The sequence below is a fragment of the Leucoraja erinacea genome, chromosome 2 (genome assembly GCF_028641065.1).
Source record: "Leucoraja erinacea ecotype New England chromosome 2, Leri_hhj_1, whole genome shotgun sequence".
Taxonomy (NCBI): domain Eukaryota; kingdom Metazoa; phylum Chordata; class Chondrichthyes; order Rajiformes; family Rajidae; genus Leucoraja; species Leucoraja erinaceus.
Window position 1 is genome coordinate 25,602,865 of NC_073378.1, and position 20,652 is coordinate 25,623,516.

General features: G+C 48.0%; 1 protein-coding gene across 1 annotated transcript in view; it reads right to left on the reverse strand.

Moving 5' to 3' along the window:
• Positions 1–19,260, reverse strand: part of LOC129707908 (synaptonemal complex protein 2-like) — a 29,266-nt gene extending 10,006 nt beyond the window's left edge. Inside the window, exons 1-9 of the mRNA XM_055653363.1 lie at positions 18,875–19,260; positions 18,326–18,350; positions 12,312–12,397; positions 11,675–11,763; positions 10,053–10,087; positions 6,901–7,040; positions 5,387–5,439; positions 2,367–2,412; positions 862–963 (exon numbers count right to left, since the gene is read on the reverse strand). Coding sequence (XP_055509338.1) covers positions 862–963; positions 2,367–2,412; positions 5,387–5,439; positions 6,901–7,040; positions 10,053–10,087; positions 11,675–11,763; positions 12,312–12,397; positions 18,326–18,350; positions 18,875–18,979 — 681 coding nt within the window. The 5' untranslated portion in view covers positions 18,980–19,260. The remainder of the gene's footprint in view (positions 1–861; positions 964–2,366; positions 2,413–5,386; positions 5,440–6,900; positions 7,041–10,052; positions 10,088–11,674; positions 11,764–12,311; positions 12,398–18,325; positions 18,351–18,874) is intronic.
• Positions 19,261–20,652: the final 1,392 nt, after the last annotated feature.

Genomic DNA, 20,652 nt, shown 5'->3' on the forward strand with positions numbered 1-20,652 from the left:
GAGTTGAAGTGCTGATCCACCGGGAGATCAGGTTGGTTATTGCGAACTGAGTGGAGGTGTTGTGCGAAGCGATCGCCAAGCCTGCACTTGGTCTCACCGAGGTTGATCATACGCTGAATAACCATATTTTTGTTTGGAAATAATAGAAATTGCATTCATTGCAACGTGTAAAAAGAGTTGAGATACTATATTGTAATTTTGCTGTAAGGCATTGTAGTATTTATCATGTCTTGATTGGTGAATGTTTAGTTTGTGACTTTATTTGAAGCAGAAATAATATGAATGCTTCGACCATAATTCCGACTGGTAACTATGCACTTTGTCCGAGCACATTATCACATGCGTCATGCAAGCCGTCTTAAACGACCACCTAAACTGTCATTTGGCAACTTAAAAGCTGCCGAGGTTGCCCGGCTGGCAACAGGGAAAAAAAGTTAAGCGAGAGCCCTGTAGATGCACAGAATCTCTTGCCTAGAGTAAGGGAATCGAGGACCAGAGGATATAGGTTCAAGGTGAAGGGGGAAAGGTTTAATAAGAATCCGAGGGGCAACATTTTCACACAGATGGTAATGGGTGCATGGAACGAGCTGCTAGAGGAGGTAGTTGAGGCTGGGAGTATGCCATGATCACATTGCATGGTGGTGCTGGCTTGAAGGGCCGAATGGCCTACTCCTGCACCTAATGTCTATTGAGTAACAATACAGGTACATGGATAGGACAGGTATGGAGGGATATGGACCAAACGCGGGCAGATGGGACTAGTGCAGCTGGGACACGTTGGCCGGCGTGAGCAAGTTGGGCCAAAGGGCCTGTTTCCACACTGCATCACTCTGTGGCTTCATAGAATAGACATGTTCTCACCTCAGCATCGTGATCATCCTTGATGAAGAACGTCACACTGTGACTGCCCAGGTTGAAGTCAATCCAGAAGTTCTCCAGTTTATCATCAGCTGGCATCTTCAACTGCAAAGTCAACGAAGATGAACGTCGAGCAATTGTTCACAAATCGAGCCCTTTGGCCCATCAACCAACATGATGCCCCATCGCTAGCCCCACCTGCCTGCATTTGGCCAATATCCCTCTAAAGCAGCCCTATCCACGTACCTGCTCAAATGTTTTTTTTTGTGCCTTCCACTCAGTGGTGAATGCTGTGGTGGATGTTTATGTTGTGTCCTGTTTATGCATTTTATTATTTTGTTAACCCATCTTTATGCTTTGTATGGAACTGATTTTTAAATTATGTAAAGCACTTTGGGGTCAATGAAAATTGACAATAAATGTGCTATATAAATAAACTTATTATTATTATATTATTATAAACATTGTGATAGTCCCTGCCTAAACCACCTCCACTGGCAACTCACCACCCTTTGTGTGAAAAAGTTACCCCCCAGGTTCCTATTCAATCTTACCCCCTTCACCTTAAACCTTTGTCCTCTGGTCCTCAATTCCACTCTGGGCAAGAGACTGTGCAATTACCTGGTCAACTCCTCTCATGATTTTGTACACAATAGACAATAGGTGCAGGAGTAGGCCATTGGGCCCGTCGAGCCAGCACCGCCATTCAATGTGATCATGGCTGATCATCCCCAATCAGTACCCCGTTCCTGCCTTCTCCCCATATCTCCCGACTCCGCTATCTTTAAGAGCTCCATCTAGCTCTCTCTTGAAAGCATCAAGAGAATGGGCTTCCACTGCCACCTGAGGCAGAGAATTCCACGGATTCACAACTCTGTGAGAAAAAGTGCTTCCCCCGTCTCCGTTCAAAATGGCTTATTCCTTATTCTTAAACTGTGGCCCCTGGTTCTTGACTCCCCCAACATCGGGAACATGTTTCCTGCCTCTAGCGTGTCCAAACCCTTAACAATCTTATATGTTTCAATGAGATTCCCTCTCATCCCTCTGAACTCCAGAGTGTACAAGCCCAGCTGCTCCATTCTTTCAGCAGGTTTGTAGATTAATTGGCTTGGTGTAAATTGTCCCTAGTAGGTGTAGGATAGTGTTAATGTGCGAGGATCATTGGTCGGAGCGGGCTCGGTGGGCAGAAGGGCCCGTTTCCGTGCTGTACCTCTAAACTAAACTAAATTAACACTATCCTACACACACACACACACAAGGGGACAAGTTACAATGACACCAAGCCAATTAACCTACAATCCAATACGTCCGTGGAGAGTGGGAGGAAACCAAAGATCTCGGAGAAAACCCACGCAGGTCACGGGGAGAACGTACAAACTCCGTACAGACAGCACCCGTAGTCAGGATCGAGCCCCAGTCTCCAGCGCTGTGAGGCAGCAATTCTACCGCTGCGCCACCCCACAACTTTAATGACACCAGATTCTTGAAAGATGACAAAGCACCCTTACCTCATTCAGATCTAGGAAAGCAGAGTTACAGGGATAAGTGTAGACTCTGCAAAAACCAAAATGCAAAACTTAAGTAAGAAAGAACTGTAGATGCAGGTTAAAGTCGAAGGTGGACACAAAATGCTGGAGTAAACTCAGCAGGACAGGCAGCATCTCTGGAGGGAAGGAATGGGTGACGTTTCGGGTCGAGACCTTTCTTCTCTCCAGTCCCGCTGAGTTACCCCAGTATTTATGTCTACCTGCAAGATTAAATAAGCAAGCTTAGAACATAAAGTACCCCGACTTCTCCCCAGCTGTCTAATTCTCATACGTCGGATTTTATAGTTTGTGATAAAAGTCATCCAAAGTCTAAACTAGAACCAATTTGCTATTGAACAAATTCTTTACAAGGTGGCACAGCGCTAGAATCGTCACCTTACAGCGTCAGAGACCCGGGTTCGTAAGATCATTAGTGATAGGAGCAGAATTAGGCCATTCGGCCCATCAAGTCTACTCTGCCATTCAATCAATAGACAATAGGTGCAGGAGTATCCTCCCAGCTGTTATCCGGCAACTGAACCATCCTACCACAAGAGGGCTCCTGAGTTACTATCTACCTCATTGGTGAACCTCAGACTATCTACAATTGCTGGACCTTATCTTGAACTAAATTTTATTCCCTTTATCATGTATATGTACACACTGTGGACAATAGACGATAGGTGCAGGAGTAGGCCATTCGGCCCTTCGAGCCAGCACCGCCATTCAATGTGATCATGGCTGATCATCCCCAATCAGTACCCCGTTCCTGCCTTCTCCCCATATCCCCTGACTGCTATCATTAAGAGCTCTATCTAACTCCCTCTTGAAAGTACCCTCCAATTCAGAGAATTCACTCCACTCACAACTCTGTGAAAAAGTGTTTCCTCATTCTTAAACTGTGAATCATGGCTGATCTATCTCTCCCTCCTAGCCCCATACTCCTTCCTTCCCCCCATAACCTCCGACACTCCATACTAATCAAGAGCCTATCTATCTCTGCCTTAAAAGATCATCCACACATTCATCTCCTCCCGCCTAGATTACTGCAACTCCCTTTACACTGGCATCAGCCAATCTTCCCTGTCCCACCTGCAACTGGTCCAAAACGCAACAGCGAGACTCCTGACGGGCACCCGAAAAAGGGACCACATCACCCCAATCCTGGCCTCTCTCCACTGGCTCCCTGTGCGGTTCCGAATACATTTCAAGATCCTTCTTTATGTTTACAAAGCCCTTAACGAGCTTGTCCCCACCTACATCAACAGTCTGCTCACCCACCACACCACCTCCAGGTCCCTCAGATCGGCCGACTTGGGGTTACTGAACATCCCGCGGTCTAGGCATAAGCTCAGGGGCGACCGCGCCTTTGCGGTTGCAGCTCCTAGACTGTGGAACAGCATCCCCCTTCCCATCAGAACTGCCCCCTCCATCGACTCTTTTAAGTCGAGACTTAAAACCTATTTCTACACACAAGTGTTTCATGAGGTCCTCTGAGGGAGCGTTCTATGTATGTATTTATGTATGTATTGTTGATCTATGTACCACTGTATGTAGCACGTTAGTACCTGCACTGATATAAAGCACTTTGGTCAACGAGAGTTGTTTTTAAATGTGTTGTAGAAATAAAATTGACCCAACTTAAAAATATCCACTGACATCCTCTATAGCCGTCTGTGGCAAAGAATTCCATAGATTCACCACCCTCTGATGAAAGAAATTCCTCCTCATCTCCTTCCTAAAGGAAGGTCCTTTAATTCTGAGGCTGTGCCCTCTGGTCCTAGACTCTCCCACGAGTGGAAACATCCTCTCCACATGCACTCTATCCAAGTCTTTCACTATTCAGTAAGTTCGGTAAATGAGGTGTTCCCTTCATCCTTCTAAACTCCAGCAAGTACATGCCCAGTGTACACTCTGGAATTTAGAAGGATGAGAGGATATCTTAACGAAACATTTAAGATTGTTAAGGGTTTGGACACAATAGAGGCAGGAAACATGTTCCCGATGTTGGGGGAGTCCAGAACCAGGGGCCACATTTTAAGAATAAAGGGTAATCCATTTAGAACAGAGACGAGGAAACACTTTTTCCTCAGAGAGTTGTGAGTCTGTGGAAATCTCTGCCTCAGAGGGCGGTGGAGGCAGGTTCTCTGGATACTTTCAAGAGAGAGCTAAATAGAGCTCTTAAAGACAGCGGTCAGGGGGGTATGGGGAGAAGGCAGGAAGGAACGGGGTACTGATTGGGGATGATCAGCCATGATCACATTGAATGGCAGAGCTGGCTTGAAGGGCCGAATGGCCTACTCCTGCACCTATCGTCTATTGTCCACAGTGTGTACACATACGTGATAAATGGAATAAAGTTTAGTTCAAGATAAGGTCCAGTAATTGTAGATAGTCTGAGGGTCACCAATGAGGTAGATAGTAGCTCAGGAGCCCTCTTGTGGTAGGATGGTTCAGTTGCCGGATAACAGCTGGGAGGAAAGTCCTGCACCTATTGTCTATTGATTGAATGGCAGAGTAGACTTGATGGGCCGAATGGCCTAATTCTGCTCCTATCACTAATGATCTTACCAACCCGGGTCTCTGGCACTGTAAGGTGGCGATTCTAGCGCTGTGCCACCTTGTAAAGAATTTGTTCAATAGCAAATTGGTTCTAGTTTAGACTTTGGATGACTTTTATCACAAACTATAAAATCCGACGTATGAGAATTAGACAGCTGGGGAGAAGTCAGGGTACTTTATGTTCTAAGCTTGCTTATTTAATCTTGCAGGAAGACATAAATACTGGGGCAACTCAGCGGGACAGGCAGCACGCATCCCTGGAGAGTAGAAGGATAACAGCTGGGAAGAAACTGCACCTGAATGTGGAGGTGTGCGTTTTCACACTTCTGTACCACCAGCCTGATGGGGGAGGGGAGACAATATTTTTCATGTTCTTCATAGCAGTATGTGATGTATTTTTAACATAAATATCTTCCAGTGCAAATAAAACAGGCTCCTACCTTCTTTTATTCAAAAGGCTTGCGTTCAGTCTGTTGAGAAATTTTCGGCAGTCCTTCAAGGTTAAGAAAAAAAAGACATGTTTAGTGACCATTTCGCAAAGCAAACAGTAAAGTTTGATAGGGATCTTAAAGATAATAGAGTCAGGGGATATAGAGAGAAAGCAGGAACGGGGTAGTGATTGGGGATGATCACATTCGATGGCGGCACTGGCTCGAAGGCCCAATGGCCTACTCCTGCACCTATTGTCTATTATTTAAAATATCAGCAGCAAATACAGAGTGGCATTGTGGCACAGCGGTAGAGTTGCTGCCTCACAGCCCCAGAGGCCCGGGTTCGATCCCAACTACGGGTGCTGTCTGTACGTGACCTGCCTCTCGGATTTTCTCCTAGTGCTCCGGTTTCCTCCCACACTCCAGAGACGTGCGGGTTTTGGAGATTAATTGGCATGGGCAAGTTGTAAATTGTCCCGAGTGTGTGTCGGATAGTGCCAGTGGAAGGGGTGGTCGCTGGTCATAAGTTCCAGGAGCAAAGGTGTTCAGCGAAACGATCGCCGAGCCTGCGCTTGGTCTGGCCGATGTACAGGAGTCCACACCTGGAACAGCCGATACAGTAGATGAGGTTGGAGGAGGCGCAAGTGAACCTCTGCCTCACCTAAAGAGTGCCTGGGTCCCTGGACAGTCAAAGGAGTAGTCGGGACACGAGCGGAAAGACAATACATGATTACACGTTTTGAGACATAACAATAAACAATAGACAATAGGTGCAGGTACTTCGAGCCTATGCGGTACTTCGAGCCAGCACCGCCATTCAATGTGATCATGGCTGATCATCCACAATCAGTACTCCGTTCCTGCCTTCTCCCCATATCCACTGACTCCGCTATCTTTAAGAGCTCTATCTAGCTCTCTCTTGAAAGTATCCAGAGAACCGGCCTCCACCGCACTCCGAGGCAGAGAATTCCACAGACTCACAACTGTGTGTGGAAAAAGTGTTTCCTCGTCTCCGTTCTTAATGGCTTACTCCTTATTCTTAAACTGTGGCCCCTGGTTCTGGACTCCCCGAACATCGGGAACACGTTTCCTGCCTCTAGCGTGTCCAAACCCTTAATAATCTTAGATGTTTCATAAGATCCCCTCTCATCCATCTAAACTCCAGAGTACACAAGCCCAGCCGCTCCATTCTCTCAGCTTATGACAGTCCCGCCATCCCGGGTATTAACCTTGTGATCCTACGCTGCACTCCCTTAATAGCAAGAATATCAATAACAACAAAACAATCAGTCTGAAGAACGGTCTCGACCCGAAACGTCGCCTAATTCCTTCGCTCCATAGATGCCGCCGCACCCGCTGCGTTTCTCCAGCATTTTTGTTAACCTTCGGTTTTTCCAGCATCTGCAGTTTCTTCTTAATCAACAAAACAATGACAACACTTGACTGGAGTAGAAATCTTTCTCATTTCCATATCAATATCCTACAAGCACTTAGTCACAAGAAAAAAATGTTAGCAAACTTACGGTTTCAAATTCAAAGTCTTTAATCTCTTTGAATGCGTTTCCATTCCGCTCGTCAAACCACGTATCAATAAGCGTCTCCCGCGTCTTCCTTTCGGTCATTCGGCACAATGCCTCAGAAATGGCGACCTGAATTTCATAGTCTAGTTTTAAAATGGAAGAGGGAAGTTGCTAGGTTAGAGATATAGTACGGATGCAAGCCCTTCGGCCCATTGGACACAGTCCAGCCCATCACACAAACCAACCTCCCTTCCATTGACTTCATCTACACGTCACGCTGCCTCGGCAAGGCCAGCAGCATCATCAAGGACCAGTCTCACCCCCGGTCACTCCCTCTCCCAGCAGGCAAGGGGTACAGAAGTGTGAAAACGAACACACACCTCCAGATTCAGGGACAGTTTCTTCCCAGCTGTCATCAGGCAACTGAACTGTCCTCTCGCCAACTAGAGAGCGGTCCTGAACTCCCATCTACCTCACTGGAGACCCTCAGACTATCGTTAATTGGACTTTATCTTGCACTAATAATCATTCCCTTAATCTATATACAGTGGATGGGACTTCAAAATTGGGGCAAAACTGGTAACTCCGTACACTGAAGATGGACACAATGTGCTGGAGTAACTCAGCGGGTCAGGCAGCATCTGCGGAGAACATGGATGGGTGACGTTTCAGGGAGAGAGCCGAAACCCCACTTAATTCATTTTTCCGGAGATGGTCTATCTTTGGTTTAAACCAGCATCTGCAATTTCTTCCTACACGACCCCGTGTACCTGGCACGTGCCGTCAGGGTAGACAAGGTAGGCATTGCTTACCCGGACTAAAATTATAAAATGATAATTATTAAATATAAATAGTAAAGGCACGGGATAATTATGCCTCTCTAAGGGATCGATCTCTTAGGTCGGTATAATTTTCCGTGTCTTTCATGTGCAGCACATATAATACGGGAAAGTGTGTGCAGCCCAGCTGAAATTCTGCCTTTGCAGCGTGGACTGTAAAGTGGGAAGCGGCTGTAAAAGGACAGCACCGCTGTGGGGGGGGGGGGGGGGGGGGGGGGGGGGGGGGGGGAGTTCCTTTCACAGTGTGTGGGGAGTCTGGCCAGGGATAAAGTTGCGGGGAGGGCAGGAGCGTTGAGAAGGAGGTGGTCGGGGATCATGCCAGCAACCAGCTCAAGAGCGGGTCAACGGACGATGGATAACAGGACAGCGGGCGGTGGAGCTTACTCCATGTGTCAGTGCGAGTGACCTCAATTGGTCCCTTGTTCGCGCTGACACAGGAGTAAGCTCCACTACCCCCTGTCCCGTTATCCATCGCCCGCTGACCCGCTCTGCTCTTTGATCTTTGTTCTTGAGCAGGTCCCCTCACTGTTCAGACGGAGAGCACTGCCAGAGGTGAGCGGGCCAGCAGAAAGCGCTGAGGTCCCGGCAGCCGCTCACAGCCACCCGAGCTACTTCCCCCACCAGCCACCTGGCAGCAGTAAGTGCGTGGGTTACTGTCATGATCCCCGACCCCCTCCTTCTCAATGCTCCTGCCCTCCCCGCAACTTTACCCCTGGCCAGACGCTGTGAAAGGAACTCGCCCTGCAATTGGTCCCTTGAATTAGTATTGTCATTCAATAAGATCACAACTGATTCAACTTGTCCCGGTGTGCTCCCGTTCTCCCCACCATCTCTCCACCTGCCGTCACCCTCCACCCCCCCACCCATTCAGTAATTCACAATGAAGGAGATTTGGAAGCCTTGGGCAAATTGAATTGTTTCTTTCTTTATTTTTATTCTTTATTTTTACTGAGAGGAGAACAATTTGCCCATGCACGGTTTAAGACTTTTTTTTTTTTTTTTTAAAGCAGACTGACTGCCTACCCCGAGTAATTACGCCAGGCACAGGCCTGCTGTGTACTACTGCTATACACTTATTCTGTATATTGGACTGTAGACCTGCACGGGATGGTAGACGTTCCCGCCCCCACGAGTCTCGGGCAGATGGGGCTCATCAGCCCTGGGAAGGCAGTCCATCTAGGAGAGGGAAAACTCCGATTGAAAACCTCCACTGCCTTGTGGCCATATCCAGTCATGGAAAAGGCTCCAGGAGTAAATCTCAAGAAAATCCGGAGTCGGAGCCCCTAAGGCAGTTTGTCGTTGTCTACAACCTCGCTCTGGCAGCTCCTGCGACAGCGCTGGTGCCAAACTGTAACGGCCCTGCTGTTCCTTTGGATCGATCAGCGATGTGGAGAGAGGGGACGTGCTGCATGGGCAACAGCCTGTCCTCCATATGACATCACCCAGGCTTGCATCCGACCAGGATGCATCACCCATGGTCAGTCATGACCGAGGGGGGCCTACTATACTGTATCGGAGGTGGTCAACTAAAATTTATCTAAGTGCTTATTTATAGTGATAGAGAAATGTATTTCACTGGAGATTGTTAAGGGTTTGGACACACTAGAGGCAGGTAACATGTTCCCGATGTTGGGGGAGTCCAGAACCAGGGGCCACAGTTTAAGAATAAGGAGTAAGCCATTTAGAACGGAGACGAGGAAACACTTTTTCACACCGAGAGTTGTGAGTCTGTGGAATTCTCTGCCTCAGAGGGCGATGGAGGCAGGTTCTCTGGATACTTTCAAGAGAGAGTTAGATAGAGCTCTTAAAAATAGCGGAGTGAGGAGATATGGGGAGAAGGCAGGAACGGGGTACTGGGTTCCCCATAATAAATTCACCTTTCTCCGTCTTCAAGGGTCCAACTTTGGTCTTAACCAAATCTGCTCCTATATCTCATGGCCTTATGATAACGGTTCGAAACAAAAATAGTTGTTGAAATTGGATGGAAGAGGAGAGAAGTATGACAAAAATAAAATTGTTTAGAGATACAGCGTGCGAAGAGGCCCTTCGGCCCATCGACCCCGCGCTGACCAGCACACCAACACTCTCCTCCACACTCACGACAATTTACCAATTTATTTCATTTAAGCCAATTAACCTACAAACTTGCACGTCTTTGGAGTGCCCGTGGAAACAGGAGAGAGCCCATAGGGTCACGGGGAGAACGTACAGACTCCATACAGGCAGCACCCGTAGTCGGGATCAAATCCGGGTCTCCATGCCGCGCTTCATTCTTCAAGAAAGAAAAATAGCACATAAATAAATTGAAGTTCTTACCGCCAACATCCAGGATCGTTTTTGCCAGGTCAAGCCTGCAAATACAAAGACCACAAATTCAGATACTCAAGGCAAGACATCAATAAAATGGATTATCAAACTTCGAGCACCAAAGAGGTCCTTCTGCAGTTGTACAGGGCCCTAGTGAGACCACACCTGGAGTATCGTGTGCAGTTTTGGTCTCCAGAGTTGAGGAAGGGCATTCTTACTATTGATGGAGCCCAGCGTAGGTTCACCAAGTTCATTCCCGGGATGGCGGGACTGTCATATACTGAGAGAATGGGGCGGCTGGGCTTGTACACTCTGGCGTTTAGAAGGATGAGAGGGTATCTTATTGAAACATGTAAGATTATTAAGGGTTTGGACACGCTAGAAGCAGTAAACATGTTCCCGATGTTAGGGGAGTCCAGAACCAGGGGATACAGTTTAAGAATAAGGGGTAAACCATTTGGAACAGAGACGAGGAAACACTTTTTCTCACAGAGAGTGGCGAGTCTGTGGAATTCTCTGCCTCAGAGGGTGGTGGAGGCAGGTTCTCTGGATGCTTTCAAGAGAGCTAGATAGGGTTCTTAAAAATAGCGGAGTCAGGGGCTATGGGGAGAAGGCAGGAACGGAGTACTGACTGGGGATGATCAGACATGATCACATTGAATGACAGTGCTGGCTCGAAGGGCCGAATGGCCTACTCCTGCACCTGTTGTCTGTTGTCTATTGGACCGCTCAACATCAGGGAAAAGACTGTACATGATGAACAGGCGATAATTTAGTTTAGAGATACGGCGCGGAAACAGGCCCTTTGGCCCACCGAGTCCGCGCCGACCAACAATCCCCACACATTAACACTATGCTACACACACTAGGGTCAATTTTTACATTTACACCAAGCCAATTAACCTACAAACCCTGTACATCATTGGCGTGTGAGAGGAAACCGAAGATCTCAGAGAAAACCCACGCAGGTCACGGGGAGAACGTCCAAACTCCGTACAGACGGCAACAGTAGTCAGGATCGAACCCGGGTCTCCGGCACTGCATTCCCTGTAAAGCAGCAACTCTAACGCTGCGCCACCTAATAAGATAGCTTGCAATTCGTACTTGTTTAGTTCATTGTGTACCGAGGTGCAGTGAAAAGCTTTTGTTGCGTGCTAACCAGTCAGCGAAAAGACAATACACGATTACAGTAGAGCTATTACAGTGTACAGATACATAAGGGAATAAGGTTTAGTGCAAGGTAAAGTCCGATCAAGGATAGTCCGAGGGTCGCCAATGAGGTAGATAGTAGTTCAGCACTGCTCTCTGGTTGTGGCAGGATGTTTCAGTTGCCTGATATCTGTACAATTGATACACATCAGTTTAGTTTTGGGACAATAATATTTAAGAAAAATTTGGACAGGTACATGGATAGGACAAGTTTAGAGGGATATGGGCCAAACGAGGCAGGTGGGACTAGTGTAGATGGGACATGTTGGCCGGCGTAGGCAAGTTGGGCCGAAGGGACTGTTTAATCATGAATCTGTTAACACCATCTCTCTCCCTCTCTCGGAGTAAGAAAACTATTGTGTTGTAACAGAACTACCTGTATATCTTGAGGGAAAAGGTGATTAATTAGTCTAAACACTTACATTAAACCATGTGCTTCTTCAGACAAGTGAAATTTTATCTTCCTCTCACGAGAGATTAAATCAAGCATCGAATTAAAGGTTCTCAAGGCCTGCAGGGGAGAAATAAATAAAATCAGTTTAGTTTTTAGTTTAAGAAGACAGACACAAACTATGCTGGAGTAACTCAGCGGGTCAGGCAGCATCTGTGGAGAACATGGATAGGTGATGTTTCACAGAGTGCTGGAGTAACTCAGTGGGCCAGGCAGCATCTGAAGAGAACATGGATAGGTGACATTTTGGGTCAGACTACTATGCTTTAATTTTTTAACTTTGGTTTTAGAGACACAGCTCAGAAACAGGCCCTTCGGCCCACCGAGTCCGCACCGACCAGCGATCCCCGCACATTAACATTACCCCACCCGCACACACGGGACAATTGTAGATTTTACACCAAACCAATTAATCTACAAACCTGGACGTCTTGAGCGTGGGAGGAAACCGAAGAGTTCACGGGTCATGGGGAGGACGTACAAACTCCGTACAGACAGCACCCGTGAGCAGGTTCGAACCTGGGCCCCTGGCGCTGTGAGGCAGCCACTCTACCGCTGCGCCACCTAGCTTTAATGTAAACTAATTACATGGTCAATTGAATTTTTACCTCCAGTCTTATAGTAATTTTGAGACGGAAGTCAGTCACACCATGGCCTAGTTGTAGTAGGAAACCATCCAGGAGCTGAATTTGGCCTAGAAAATAAAAACAAATCAGTGAAGATTTGAATCGGGGCCTGGATAGAGTGGATGTGGAGAGGATATTTCCACTAGTGGGGAAGTCTCGGACCAGAGGGCCCAAAATAAAACGATGTACCTTTCAGAAAGGATTATGTTTAAGAAAGAACTGCAAATGCTGAAAAAAAAAGACAAAAAATGCTGGAGGAACTCAGTGGGTGAGGCAGCATCTATAGAGAGAAGGAATAGAGAGAGTACAGAGGAGATTTACTAGAATGTTGCCGGGGTTTCAGCAACTAAGTGACAGAGAAAGGTTGAACAAGTTAGGGCTTTATTCTTTGGAGCGCAGAAGGTTAAGGGGGGGACTTGATAGAGGTTTTTAAAATGATGAGAGGGATAGACAGAGTTGACGTGGAAAAGCTTTTCCCACTGAGAGTAGGGAAGATTCAAACAAGGGGACATGACATGAGAATTAAGGGACTGAAGTTTAGGGGTAACATGAGGGGGAACTTCTTTACTCAGAGAGTGGTAGCTGTGTGGAATGAGCTTCCAATGAAGGTGGTGGAGGCAGGTTCGTTTTTATCATTTAAAAATAAATTGGACAGTTATATGGATGGGAAGGGAATGGAGGGTTATGGTCTGAGCGCAGGTATATGGGACTAGGGGAGATTATGTGTTCGGCACGGACTAGAAGGGTCGAGATGGCCTGTTTCCGTGCTGTAATTGTTATATGGTTATATGGAATAGGCGACGTTTCAGTCTGAAGAAGGCTCTCAACCCGAAACATCGCCTATTCCTTCTTTCTATAGATGCTGCCTCACCTGCTGAGTTCCTCCAGCATTTTTGTCTACCTTTAGAAAGGAGACGAGGAGAAATGTCACTAGGCAGAGGGTGGCGAATCTGTGGAATTCTTTGCCACAGACAACAGCGGAGGCAAAGTCAATGGATATTTTTTAAGGCAGAGATTAACAGGTTCATGATTAGTATGGGTGTCAGGGGTTATGGGGAGAAGGCAGGAGAATGGGGTTGAGAGGGAGAGATAGATCAGCCGTGATTGAATGGTGGAGTAGACTTGATGGGGGGGAAAAGAGAGAGAGAGAGAATGGAAACATGTTCTTCAAAGGAGAGGAATAGGGCAATTAATCTTAATTTAATTCCCTGGAATCTTTCTCAGTCATCTAGATGGGACCTATTAGATTTAAGTGAAACAGCGTGGAAACAGGCACTTCAGCTCACCGGGTCAGCGCCGACCAGCGATCATCCCATAATCCAACACTATCCTACACACACTAGGGACAATGTACAGAAAGCCAATTAACCTACAAACGTGAGGTAGACAAAAGTGCTTGAGAAACTCAGCGGGTGAGGCAGCCTATGCTTGGCCCAAAACATTGCCTATTTCCTTCACTCCCTAGATGCTGCTGCACCCGCTGAGTTTCTCCAGCACTTTTGTCTACCTTCGATTTTCCAGCATCTGCAGTCCCCTTCTTAAAAACCTACAAACCTGTACATCTTTGGAGCGTGGGAGGAAACTGGAGAACCCGGAGAAAACCCACGCGGTCACGGGGAGGACATGTAAACTCCCCACACAGACAGCATTCGAGGTCAGGATTGAACCTGGGTCTCTGGCGCTGCAAGGCAACTCCATCAGCTGTGCCACCGTGCCGCCCCAGAAGTTAATACCCACGCAAGTTCACGTTTATAGTAGAATACAGCCATTCGGCCCATCGAGTCCACTCTACCGTTCAATCATGACTGATCTCTGCCACCTCACCCCATTCTCCTGCCTTCTCCCCATAACCCTTGACACCCATTCTAATCAAGTATTTGTCCATTTCTGTCTTAAAATTATCCACTGACTTGGCCTCCACAGCCCACTGTGGCAATGAGTTCCACAGATTGAATCGAATACATTTTTTATCAGCCAAGTATGAATGCGTACAAGGAATTTGCCTTGTTGCTTTGCTCACAGATGACTACACGATATATACAGTAGACAATTAAAAATTCACCACTCTGACCATCAGAAAGAAGAAAAAGGAGTCTTAAAACTGTGACCACCACGTTCAAGAACATGGTTTCCCCCCTAACAACCATCAGGCTCTTGAACCCTAAACATTAATGAACACTCTAACAGACTTTTGTTTTTGAAGTATTAGTGGGGTTATTGATTTATTTAATTTGGGTTTTTTGGGGGTTTTTTTAAATATTAGTTGTGTGCAGTTTTGGTCTCCAAATATGAGGAAGGATATTCTTGCTATTGCTGTTGCAAGGGGCCACAGTTTAAGAATAAGGGGTAGGCCATTTAGAACGGAGATGAGGAAAAACCTTTTTCACCCAGAGTTGCGAATCTGTGGAATTCTCTGCCTGTGGGGGCCGGTTTTCTGGATACTTTCAAGAGAGAGCTAGGTAGAGCTCTTAAAGATAGCAGAGTCCGGGAATATGGGGAGAAGGCAGGAACGGGGTGCTGATTGGGGATGATCAACCACGATCACGGTGCTGGCTTGACGGGCCGAATGGCCTATTCCTGCACCTATTGTGTATTGCATAGCAGTGCTGGCTTGTAGATCATGTGCATGTGCCTTTAATATAGTGACCTCACCACTACTAACCACTCCCCATATCAGAAGTATAATTGCAACCTCCCCACCCATTGATCTCTCTCTAGCTCCAGTGACAGACCACATACAGCTAGGGCAGCAACGGTTATGTGATATTAATAAAAAGTAGTAAAGACACAATGTGTTCATGACTTCTCTTTACATGGTGTCAGAACTTCCGACACTACACCAGCAGTCCAGAGTACCCGCAAAGCAACGGCTTGGCGGAGCGCGCTGTCCGCAGTGCTAAGGACTTGCTGGAGTATTGCAGACTGTCCCAATCCGATTTCTACCTAGCCCTCCTCAATCTTCGGAACATCTCCCGCGACACTGCCTTGGGCTCGCCAGCTCAGCGGCTGATGGCTCGCACAACGAGACCTCCACTCCCTGTGACCCAGCAGTCCCTCGTTCCCTCTGTTCTCCAGCCTGCTGCTGTCCAGGAGCGCATTGCCCTCAAGCACGCAGTGCAAAAGCGCTCCCACGACCAGTCCTGCCGTCCTCTGCCGCGTCTATTCCCCGGCCAAGTCGTCCGGATGCAGTCCCCCTCCGGTCACTCCAAACTTGCCACCGTTGTCAGTGATGCTGGTTCGCCGCGGTCCTACCTGGTCGACCACGACGGTACCATCTACCGCCGGTCCCGCCAACATCTGCGGCTTGTCAACGAGCCACCCCCACCGCCTGCCGACCCTTTCTCCCCTCCGTTGTCCACTAAACTGCCTGCGGCCCTACGCATGCCTCGCTCCCTGCCATCTCAGCTCGTCCAGCCCTGCTCTCCGCCTGGCAGCCCTCGTTCCCCTGCCCGTCCAACCGCTGCTGCGCCTGCGCCCCCTCCTCTGCCTCCGCCGACTCCTTCTCCTCCAGGATCCCCGGTTCGGTCGCCCGCCCCAGCTCTGGCTTTTCCTGCAGAGGGGGGAGATGGCGAGCTGCGTACCCGGCCCGGCCGGCTGGTTAAGCCGCCTGTCCGCTATGGTGATTTTGCTTAGCTGGTTGCTCATCTGTTTGTTTAACTGTTTGCTTACCTGCTCGTAGCGCATGAGACGTAGTCGCCCGTCACTACTGTATTGCTTTGTTTCCAAGGGGAAGGATGTAGATCATGTGCATGTGCCTTTAATATAGTGACCTCACCACTACTAACCACTCCCCATATCAGAAGTATAATTGCAACCTCCCCACCCATTGATCTCTCTCTAGCTCCGGTGACAGACCGCGTACAGCTAGGGCAGCAACGGTTATGTGATATTAATAAAAAGTAGTAAAGACACAATGTGTTCATGACTCCTCTTTACATGGCTCGACGGGCCGAATGGCCTACTCCTCCACCTATTGTCCATTGCATTTAGAAATCAGAGTTTAGAGAGATATAGTGAGGAAAGAGGCCCTTCAGCCCACTTAGTCCATGACGACCATCAATTACCCATTCACACTAGTTCTATGCTATCCTACTTTCTCATCGACTCGCAACACACTAGAGGGGGGGGGAGGCAATTTCCAGAAGCCAATTAACCTACAAACCCTGTCAGTCTTTGGGATGTGGCAGAAAACCAGAGCACCCGGAGGAAACCCACGCAGGTCACGGGGCAGAACGCACAAACTCCGTACGGACAGCACCCGTAGGCAGAGTCGAACCCGGGTCTCTGGCGCTGCGAGGCGGCAACTCCACCAGTTGTGCCATCCCATGGATCAAAAGGATGATTCCATTTGCAGAAAGATGACTCCAGGCAAGCGGAGGCTCAAAACATTGGAACATATCCAGACCAGAGCACAACTTGCAAGGAGATCACTTGAAACCGCTGCCCTGGGCCTCCTCCACTGTGACAGACAGGCCGGACACAAATTGGAGGAACAGCACCTCATATTTCGCTTGGGCAGCTTACACCCCAGCGGTATGAACATTGAAGATAGACACAAAATGCTGGAGTAACTCAGCGGGACAGGCAGCATCTCTGGAGAGAAGGAACGGGTGACGTTTCGGGTCGAGATCCTTCTTCTATCGCTTTCTCCAACTTCAAGTAACCGTTGCTTCCCCTCTCTCTCTCCATCCCTCCCCCATCCTCGTTCTCCAACTAGTTTGACTGTCCTCCTGATTACATTTTACCTTTGTGTGCCTCATTGTCACCTTCCCCGAGCCAACAATGAACCATTCGACATTTTCCTTGAACCTCATCACCTCTGATCTCTCGTTTTCACACGTAACCCTTCCATGTCTCTAGTTTCCCATTCCCCCGACTCTAGGTCTGAAGAAGGGTCTCGACCCGAAACGTCACCCGTTCCCTATCTGTGGAGATGCTGCCGGTCCCACTGAGTAAATCCAGCACTTTGTGTCGAAGTGAACCAGCATCTGCAGTCCCTGCCCACACTTTAAACCTTTACTTCCGTAATAGGCTTCGGAGGTTTGGCTCCCATCAACTTCCACTGAACTTTAGAAATTGTCCCAAGGGTATCGGACAATACTAGAGTACGGGGTGACCACGGGTCAGTGCAGACTCGATGGGCCGAAGGGCCTGTTTCCACGCTGAATCTCATCTGATTAATCCTTCCTGTAATGGGCCTGTCCCACTTGGGTGATTTTTCAGCGGACTGCCGGAGACTGTCAGAGTCGCACATACATTCGCACACACACACATCGCTTCCTTCACCAGCCCGTTATGCAGGCGGGGATGGGGCAAGCGGGGGAGCGCTGTCTGAAAAATACCCACCGCGCAAAGCCAATGTGATACAGACACACACCGCGATGAACAGGAAGGTTGGCGCTGTAATTAAGACGGCTAAAGCACAGTGCACGATAAGTCCTTTAAAAGAGAAGGAGGGAGAAGGAGTGGAGACAACTTTTAAGAAGCCAGAGATACACGGCTGTGAAGCTCGGCGGACATTTAACATTACCGGTTGGTTATCCTTGGTTCTGAAAAACTACTGCTTACGTTTTACCCCCCCCCCCCCCCCAATGAGCCAATGAAATTCACCGGTCAGCACCGGCTACAACCTACGAGAACCTTCCACCTCCTGGCGACACACCTACGGCACGAGAATTCTCGCTACTCTCAATGGCGGCTTCATTCTGGTCGCCGCTAATGTTTCAACATGTTGCAGGAACCCCTCACAACCATGAAGGCGACTGCCCGGCAACCACCCGCGAACATGTGGCGACCGCATAGTCTCGCCTGCAGTCGTCTGAAAAGTTGCCCAAGTGGGACAGGGCCATAAGTCTGAGAAAGATTCCAGGGAGCTAAATTAAAATGCATCACCCTCTTCCTTTCCTTTGAAGGGTTTGTCTCCATCGCTCTCTCTCTCTCTGTAAAAATAATTATTAGGTTCTAGGAGCAGAATTAGGCCAATTTTCTCATCTTACCTTCCCCGCTGCATTTGCAAATTACCTACGAGAGGAAAAAAAAAAAAAGAAGAAAATTACACACGTTTCAAGATGTGGCACAAATTAATTCTAGTCCCATTTAGTTTAGAACAGGTTCTTCAGCCCACCGAGTCCGCGCCGACCAGCGATCCCTGCGCACTCCACCATCCGACACACACTAGGGACAATTTCCAATTTTACCGAAGCCAATTAACCTGCAAACCTGCACGTCTTTTGAGCGTGGGAGGTAACCGGAACTCCCGGAGAAAACCCACACAGGTCACGGGGAGAACGTACAAACTCCGCACAGACAGCACCCGTAGTCGGGATCGAACCCGGGGTCTCCGGTGCTATAATGAATGAATAAGTTTGTTGGCCAAGTATGCACCTACAAGGAATTTGCCTTGGTGCTCCGCCTGCAAGTAGAACGGCAAGGAGCAGTACACGGTGGCAGCCATCGTCAGTAATCAGCTACACTGCAGGCAGCTACACCTGTGTTAAGGATCTACTGCTATGCCACTGTGCTGCCCCTAGTGTGGGGGCACTTACCAATGCAGTGTCAAAGATATCTTCAACCAAAGTCACGAGAGACTCATTTGCTTTCAGCTCAACGGTTTTCATAAACTCTGTAGCCCGCTCGAACCAAAGGAGCATGTGAAACAACACAGGAGACTTAGTTACTTTAGGAAATGAATTTTGCAAACATTAGGCTTAGGTTTATGGCCTGCCCAACTTGGGCGACATTAGCACGTCATTCGCGCGACATCCTAAAAATTGGTTGGCCCGTGGTGACACGTGGTGGCGTATGCAGTGACGCGCGGTAACTCGCGGCGCCCCAAGGTTTTGGAATGCTCAAAATCCACGGTCACCACCTGCGTGACATATCCCTGTCGCACGCTGATGTACTGACGGCGTACGTGTAGCGCGTGGTGACACATGGTTACGCACGGACATTGCCTATGCTAATTTATTTTTGCGTCACCCTTCGTCAACGTCCGTAACCGTGCGTCCCCGCGTACGCCATTTGAGTGCCGCGCCACGTGACCACCCGGGTATAAAGCGCGCAGAGTTTTGAACATTTTCACTGGGAAAATCCCTGCCACGGAGATCAGACTAAGTACGAGTGACGTCGCAAATGGCTCCCAAAAGAAGCAGGGCCCTCAAGAGCACTTGTTGCGTAAATGACGGCAAATGACGCCCAAGTGGGACAGGCCCTTTATTATTGTCAAGTGTAGCGAGGAACAATGCAAAAACTTTGTTTTGCATTCTTTCCAAATAGATAATACTAAATAAATACAATCAAACCCATCTCAAGTAGAGCAAAGTTCACAAGGGGAAGATTCAGAAATATAGTGATAAGCATTGTAGCGCATTGTAGCTGGAGTAACTCAGCAGCTCAGGCAGCATCTGTGGAGAACATGGATAGGTGACGCTGTGTGTCGGGATCCTTCTTCAGACTGAAGGTCCAGACCCAAAAGGTCACGTATCCACATCCTCCAGAGAGGTTGCCCGACCCGCTGAGTTCCTCCAGCACTTCGAGTTCTCAGCAAAATTTGCAGCCACCTGCAATTCCTCGTGATTGAAAAAATAGCCTTCGATACGAAAATGCCCAAGCTGAATAAGTCTACTTATCTTCTGAATGAGACCATGCTTAATTAAATCATTCAGACCAACATCAGATTCATCCTTGGTAAATCTCTGCACCGCTTTCAACAGTAGAGAGATGTTCGAGAATTGATTTTTATCCATTTCCTACAACAACAAAAAAAAAAAAAAATAATAATAATAATAAAAACAAAACAGACCAGATAAGCGATTACGATCAGCACAGCACAGGAACAAGTCCTTTAGCCCATAATATCCAGGCCAAGACCAACTCTTATCTACCTGCACATGATCTGTCACAACTGGAGTATTGTGTGCAGTTTTGGTCCCCTAATTTGAGGAAGGACATTCTTGCTATTGAGGGAGTGCAGCGTAGGTTTACAAGGTTAATTCCCGGGATGGCGGGACTGTCATATGCTGATAGAATGGAGCAGCTGGGCTTCGAGCCAGCACCGCCATTCAATGTGATCATGGCTGATCATCCACAATCAGTACCTCATTCCTGCCTTCTCCCCATATCCCCTGACTCCGCAATCTTTAAGAGCCCTATCTAGCTTTCTCTTGAATGTATCCAGAGAACCTGCCTCCACCGCCCTCTGAGGCAGAGAATTCCACAGACTCACCACTCTCTGTGAGAAAAAAAATATATCCTCGTTTCCGTTCTAAATGCCTTACCCCTTATTCTTGAACTGTGGCCCCTGGTTCTGGAATCATTCCCTTAT